Consider the following 7,834-nt stretch of genomic DNA (forward strand, 5'->3'; position numbering starts at 1 on the left):
TAAAATTGAAACACAATAACAATTATTTATACTTAATTTAAAGCAATTGTTTTAAATGTTTTACTCATGATTTTATACATGTTATCATTGAAGTATTATTTTACTGAACTTATAGAAAAGTAACGTCTCATATCCCCATGTGCACTTTATAACACAAACCACAAATAGATCGGCCACTAATATATCAATTAATGAACATCATTAAAATTATTTTTCAGATGCTTAAAGTTATGATAAACTTTATGAAATAAGGAGGTTTTCACCGAAATTTGTCATTTCCAAATCAGGACCAACTGAAGTCCCTATTTTTCTCTAAATAGATAGGTTATTTTCTCTAAACTAAAAATTTAAAATAACTTTAAATATCGCTTACTTCCTCTGTATTCAATTTTGAATGTTCAAGCTTAATTCTGTGCCATTTGTTCTCAGAAGGACCTTTTGCGTTGGCCATGCATGTTTTCCTGGTACTGTGAAAGTATATATCTATCTTCTTCCTTAAAGAGAACTACTTCCTTTGGTCTGTTATTATGCTATATTAGGTACAAATACGGAATCACATGAAACAAACAGGAAACACTTGATGAATTCAATCCACTTTAGTTTGAATAAGTGTTTCACAGTATTTTCAAGGATGGTCAATTAAACAAGACATGAGAACAAGAACATGAAGTCTCCGTGAAATGTACATGTGCAAGCAAGTAGTAAATATTGATAAAATAACACTTGACGATAATCTTATATGAATGTTATTTCACTTTTTGCGTTTTCATTTACAACAAGGTTTCCAACATACCTCATTACGAAACTAATTGTATTTCAGGAATCATATATCTTTCACATCTTTTTTGTTTTCAAATATCAGTAGTAAAAATCTATTTGGTTCTTATTCATTTGTTTATTCATTTGCAAACATTTCTTATTTCTTCACCCTTGCTTAATTTGTACCAAGCATTCAACATAATGTGTTATAGTTATTACATGTAAAATTTAATTTTTAACAAGAAGTGCTTGTGAGGTAAGATTAAAATTATAAGACTAGATTTTCTGTTCTGATATTGTACATGTGTTGTGATTTTTGTCTTTATAGCAAGTACTTTGTTTCTCGTAGTGCAACTCATCTGAATCAATTGTTCTGATGCAAAACATTATATGTTTCTTGTTCAATGTTATATTCATTAATAACAACACGTGGCCTAACGACAGGATCTAAGATCATTTGTGATTCCCTGACTGAGTCGTAGCTGGCATCCTCAACCGCCATCTTGTCCTCGGTAACCATTTTATTCACAGATTTGGCTGAAAATAAAACGTTTGGAAAACGTCACCAAAATAAATATAGGATTACTTCCACAATTACACTAAACCATTTAACAAATTCAGTATTTATTTTAATTTTGCATACTTACTTTTATAGAGAGAAGTCTTTGGTTCAATAGGAATAGGTCTCCTATTATACAGAAAAAATTGATATACAGGTTCAATTGAGGTTCTCTTTAAATAAGATGGAAAGTATCTTTTTACATTATTTTGTGTCAGCCACCTTTGATACATATTCTTATAAGTCATTAAAGTTTATTCATTATATGTTTCTAGAGATATATACCCTAAATTTTTGGCGAGATATAAGAAATATATGGCGATAAGAAATATACACTTAAGAAATAAAAATATACTCAGCGAGCAAGAAGTTAATAATATATAACACTAAATAAATATCATGTCTACTGTGGACGGAAGGAGAAAAATTTAACCTTCCAACCTTTTTTCCAAAATTGTGATGTAGATAACTAAATAATATAAACAAGGTAATACCGAAATTTGGCCAAGTCTGTAGAAATAGCGATTTGAAAGAATTCTAAAAATTGTCCATGGTATCCATGGTAACACCATTATTAAGATAAAAATACAATATAGAATTATGTATCTACTTTTTTTGGGGGGGGGGGGGGGGGGTAACCAAAAATTATTTAAATTTGATTAAAACTGTAAGATGTCTATATAGCGTTTCAAAAGACGACGAACATCTAAATTTTACAGAGGCACAGGTGGTCTCTTACCAATAGAGCTACAAATGACTATAAAAAATCCTTACCGGAAGTAAGTTTTTACAAAAATGAGTGATTACGACCTAAAAAAATAAATCTATGTTATTTAATGCAAAAATCAGCCATTTTTTGCTACTTCCGGTTTGACGGAAGTGACGACGACGGATGGAAAATTAATTTTTATGCTCCCAAAGAGCAAACTTCCGGTTTGGCCGGAAACGTCGTACTTTGAGTAGTATGAGTGAAAAATTCTCAAGAGGGACGTTAAACAATATACAATCAATCAATCAATAGATTAAGCTTGACATATTGAACAACTTTGCTTCTTTGATGTATATAAATTCTCAATACTTTATGAGATATAAAGGAAAAACTTTTGGCCCCTCTTGGCCCTTAATTTTAGGGGCCAGCCCTTTTTCCGAGATATCATTTGAAAGACCTTCTCATTCTACACAAATTATGTTCTATATATTTTATCAAAATATTCTAGTTTAGAAGATAAAAAGCAAAATATAAGTAATTTTTGGCTTTTTTAAGCGTTCTAAACCCCTAATAGCGCCATTTTGAAAGAGAAATTGAAAAACAAAAACCGATGTGCACAACTTCAATCCTTCTATTATAAAAAAAAAGCTTTACAGCCTTTGTCTGGAAAAAAATAAACGTTTAAAGGGAAATAACTCAAAACCGGAAGTGACTTTTTGAAATTTTCGACAGCATTCTGATAGACAAGTGAAATCAATTGAGAAATGAGTGAGATATAAGAAAAAAAAAAGAATAATAATCTTTACCAACAGAACGAAGACCTTAATGAATAAAAATTTACCAATAGTGTTTGACGATAAAAAATATCAATATTGTCAAAGAAACCCCAAAGACAGGAAGTAGAATTGCAAACAGCAAAGGTAAAGCGTCCTGTTTAGAAGACTGAATTGTTGTTGTATCTGAAACAGAGTATTATAAGTATGATTAAACAATCAAATGTAACATTAAGTTTTTTTTTAGAAAAAAAAGAAAAGAGTGGTCATTATAAAATAAATACATTTAAATACAAATCTGAGAACAGGGCATACAACACGGACCTCTGAAATTTCTAGAGGTGAGATCAGATGCATATGGATGGTAAGCATCCTCTGTCGAAAGGTCACAACGCCGTAGTCCGGGGTATTTTTCATGTGGACTAGAATTTCTTAGGTAAATTTAGCATAAAAACCCCTAACAATTGATATGCCCAAAAAGTCAGTCAAATTACGAACCAGTGATAGGGTATATTTTCTTACAAGGCACTAGTAGTTATAAAAACCATAGACTGTATAAAATCTTATATTAAACAAGATTGTTAAATTCACTGTAACAACAACTGTCAGTACATGTAGCTTGTCTTGTTTTAAAAAGAAAGAAGTTGACCACATAATAGGCTTGTCATAACGTTTAATATGTATTTTAGGTTTTGGTTCGCCATGTTTGTCTGTAGTTTGTAAAATGTTTAAAATAAGAAAACGATGAGGCAGACTTTGAGTTGTCGTGTGTGTCTGTCTGATTATGTTAACTGTATATAATTCAGCTGCATCTTTAATTTAAAAAGAATAATTCAATAAGATTTGCCACTTTCAAAATAAATATTCTTTTTTCATAATCAACAAATAAATTATTAAGGTAAGAATCCTATATGAAGTTTATGGAGATAACGAACAGTATTCAAGCTCAAAAGTCCATTAAACAAGACAAAATAGGAGCAAAGCTAACAAGGACCTCGAGACATCAGAGGTGCCATGAAAGAGTGAGCATTCCCTGCAGACCGGTCACACACGCAGTGTTCTACTTGACGTGATCATGAAATAACGGAAAATCCGTCGTAAACTTAGTGTGTAAATAATGGTCTAACAATAAGTATGAAAAACTTCAGCCAGCATTTGACTGAATGATCAATTGTAAGTCAATAATTAACCTCGTTTTAGAAAAAGTACATACCTAGAGCATGCTTTTGAGTATCGAATAAACTGAGAGATATAAACTCCGTATGCAGATGATGAAAGTATGATAGAATTGCTGAATAAGTGAAATTGTTGACTATTGAAAAGTTAAAGTCATCACGTTTATCATAGAGCTCGGTGGTTATATTATCATTAACGTCTTTTACCATTTTTTAACAAAATATTAAATGAATCAAAATATTTTGTAAAAATATTTTCAACAAAATAATTTTGCAAATGACCAATGGCAAGGTAAGTAAATTTACGAGTTCCATTTTTATTGTAAAGCAGCTGTCAATGATATCAAAAAGCCCTGAGTTTAATTTATCGTGATGAATGGTTATATATAAAATAGAAAAGTTGTAAGTTTTTAAAGTGTTGATTTTTGTCAAATGTTGTGATTTCTAATTTTCTAGAAGTTCCTTGGATCTTTAAGTATCCTTAATTACCCAATTCTCGAATATATTGTTGCACTGTGGCAATGCACTTTGAAAAATTATGCACTTTGAAAGAAATTTTCAAAACTGCGTTAAAAATGGAATAAAATTAAAGCACTTTGAAAAAAATCAAAGTGCGTTAAATTAGGGACAAAATCAATGCATTTTGAAAGTATTTTTCAAAGTTCTTTAAAAGTGTACTTCAACATTTTTTTACCATCGACACTCTTAACTAACTTTGAAAAATATGTATAAATAAAAAAGTCTGGACGTTGATTTTAGTGACAGACAGCATCAATTTGTTATATATTTCTTTCGAAAAACTGATGAATTTATACACTCTCATCGAGAACGAGGAAAGGACAGGTGAAAGGTATTTCAGTGGAACTCTATCTTTCCTCCCTAAATACCCAAATATGTAGTTACATAACTCTTAAGATACTGATGTACTTTCTCTCAATAAGTTTGAGTTAACGTTAAATAGTTGAAAAAAAAATAATATAAGCCTTTTTGCGAAAAAAAAACGCAACCCTATTATATTAAAGAAGTGGGCTCGGGGGGATATCACTGATCTAAGCAATAATAGCCAACTGAATATTCTTTGGCCAAAAAAGCTTTACAAAATCAAATACAATACAATACAATGAAAAATCAAACAAAAAACTTTTTAAAAAAGGCATAAATAATTTTTTCCATACATTTCAAAACAAATCAAAAAATTTAATTATAGTAAAGCAAAACAGTATATACGTGGTAGACAGCATTTTTAATGCTTCTTAATACAAGTCAAATAACTAAAAATTGCCTTCATATTTGGGCGGAAAATTATTTTTAATTAGCAATGCTTTAAATAAAACTCTTTTCTACCCCTAGATTTACCGAACTTTTTAAAGATTGGATAAAATAAACGAAATTTTGCTATTAAACAACCATTCCTCCATCATTTATAAAAAAAATTTCCTTTTTAAAACATTCACGAGTACCTCTGGGAACATGACAGCCTTTAATAATCTTTAAAATGTCTATTTCTCAGATCCTGAACTAATGTCATCATCGAAAAATTATTAAAATTAGATTCAAATAATTTTATATCATGCCTTAAATTTGAAGAATATTAACCACGACGTACACTTTTTTCAAGGTGCGTTAATATTGTCGATATCAACACACTCTGAATTTTTTTTTATCAAACTGTGTTAATGAGTTCCAATATTTAACGCACTTTGAAAAAAAAAAATTAAAGTGCGTAATTTTTCAAAGTGCGTTGTAACATTGCAAAATATTCTTGAAGTTTCTTCTTCGATCATTACTGTTAATATTTTAGTGAGGCGTAAATAAGAAGGTTTGGTTGTCTTGAACACTTCCTGAAACCCCTATATATTTTTTTTTTGGATTTAAGGGTTTTTATGAAGTGAAGTTTATCAAGTTTCAGAATCCAAAATCGATATGGTAATTGAAATTCATTTTGGTCGTTTGGGATATTAAAAATATATCAGAACAGACATATGATTTTAAAAATTTCTTCCTCAGAAAGGGAGTTATGAGTATAAGCTGGATTACCACTTGTAGAAATAAATGCAAGTCCTTCTAAAATACATTTTTTATAATGTGCCTTACAAACGAAGACAATGTTGTTACTTGTCATCAGGGACCGGTACATACTGATTATGCAATCTTTCCTCTGTAATCCAGGGTATGATGAAATAAAGATATGAACTTACCAAAGGGACATGTACAGTTAAGACTATTGCAGTCATCACAATCACACCTTGTTAGGCATTTATAACCACAGTAACCAGTGGGACAGTCTCGAGAACAATGAACTCCATAACTTCCATTGCAAGCTGAAAGGACAACGTAAGGAAACAGATGTCAAACCAATTGATATGATAATATAAATTTTTATTTTTATTTTTGCTCTTAGGAAGGATTGTAAGGAATTATTCTAAATGAACTCATCTTTACGTTTTTTTTTTATTCTAGCCCTTAAAAGAACTAAAACTGTTTTGCTGTAAATATTATTTAAATGTTTCCTTTTCTTGAAGTATGGTTTTATCCCCCCCCCCCCCCCTCTCTCTCTCTCTCTCATCAGGATATGAATTTATGCTAGATATAACTTGGATCAAATTTATTTAGATATAATAATTACGCCATCGCTACACCAGCAGGGGTGTACTTTTGATTACAAAACGTTACAAGTAATAATACCAGATATGATTACAGATACTTATTTTTACAGGTTTTTTTTACTATTGAGTAAAATATTCCATATTTGTCGGTCATAATTATTCTAAAAGAATACATACCAATGCATTTTTCTTTGATTTTTTTGTAGTTGGTGCAACATCTTATGGGTCTATAGGTAAAAAAACAACTAAATTGAGAGAGATTAACATTTAATATAACATTTAAGGACATACACAACGTACTTTACCGACTGATACTTTTTCAAAATTTCCTTCAATTAAAGCCACAATATCATTAGGTGTTCATAGACAAAACATCCACATACATTACCAGGGTTTTTGAAAGATATCAATTGAAGAAAATTCTTGGATGATACAAAGAAAAATATATAAAATTTTTTGAACGTATTCCAGATGGTAAACGTATTCTGGAAGAAGTGTAGGCCATATATAGATATTAAAATATAGTGCTCACACAGTTCCTTCAAGTATTGGAACTCTTCAACTACATGGAAAATAAATCAAACACATTTACAAATCTTAGTAAATAAATAAAAACTCAAGTACTTACTCAGATTCAGTTGAACAAACTCCGTCATTTTCTGTTCTAATAGGGCAAACAATATGCAAAAATAATGATGTTTGTATGAAATTTTTCAACATTTGTTGTTTTAGAATGAAATATGATGCTCAAGATAATGAAGTTATGAATTCCACGAAACATTTAATACCCTTATTATCATTTACTAATTCTTTAAAAGTTTCCGGGATTTATTCTCGAACCAATCTAAAGCATACGTGCACTCTTATATTAAAAGAGGAAGCGTTTGAACGGAATAACATGTAAATATAATGAAAATGTACATTAAAAGAGAATTTAGACGAAATTTATTTATTCGAGAAAACTAGTAAACAGTTGTCTTCAATACTGTTTTTCAACATGTCTATGCAAGTTGAAGAATCAAATTTTGATGACTTCTTACTATTTTTATTTAATGAATAAAGTAATGATGCGTACTTTCTGTTTAAAATCCATATTTTAAGGTACATGTATTTGATATGCAAATAGCTTATTTAATGTTTTCTGTAGAGTAGAGCAACACTGAAAACTCACTTTATCTGGATTTGTCTGTCCGTTTGTCACACCTTATGGTGTTGTGTTATTTAAAAAAGATTTTATTTTAGCTCGATCACGT

The 7,834-nt window shown here is 30.0% G+C and overlaps 1 protein-coding gene across 1 annotated transcript; it reads right to left on the bottom strand.

Annotated features, from left to right (window-relative positions):
• Positions 1-965: 965 nt before the first annotated feature.
• LOC134282782 (uncharacterized) lies at positions 966-6,411 on the bottom strand. The gene is made up of 5 exons (XM_062765178.1): positions 6,408-6,411; positions 6,174-6,296; positions 2,869-2,986; positions 1,407-1,447; positions 966-1,296 (listed from the first exon to the last, which is right to left on the bottom strand). The coding sequence occupies exons 1-5, from the start codon at positions 6,409-6,411 to the stop codon at positions 1,124-1,126; spliced, it is 459 nt and encodes a 152-aa protein (XP_062621162.1). The 3' UTR covers positions 966-1,123.
• Between the last annotated feature and the right edge of the window lie 1,423 nt (positions 6,412-7,834).

Source organism: Saccostrea cucullata, unplaced genomic scaffold (assembly GCF_032062105.1).
Source record: "Saccostrea cucullata isolate Sc308-1 unplaced genomic scaffold, CSIRO_AGI_Scuc_v1 ctg9374, whole genome shotgun sequence".
NCBI lineage: Eukaryota > Metazoa > Mollusca > Bivalvia > Ostreida > Ostreidae > Saccostrea > Saccostrea cuccullata.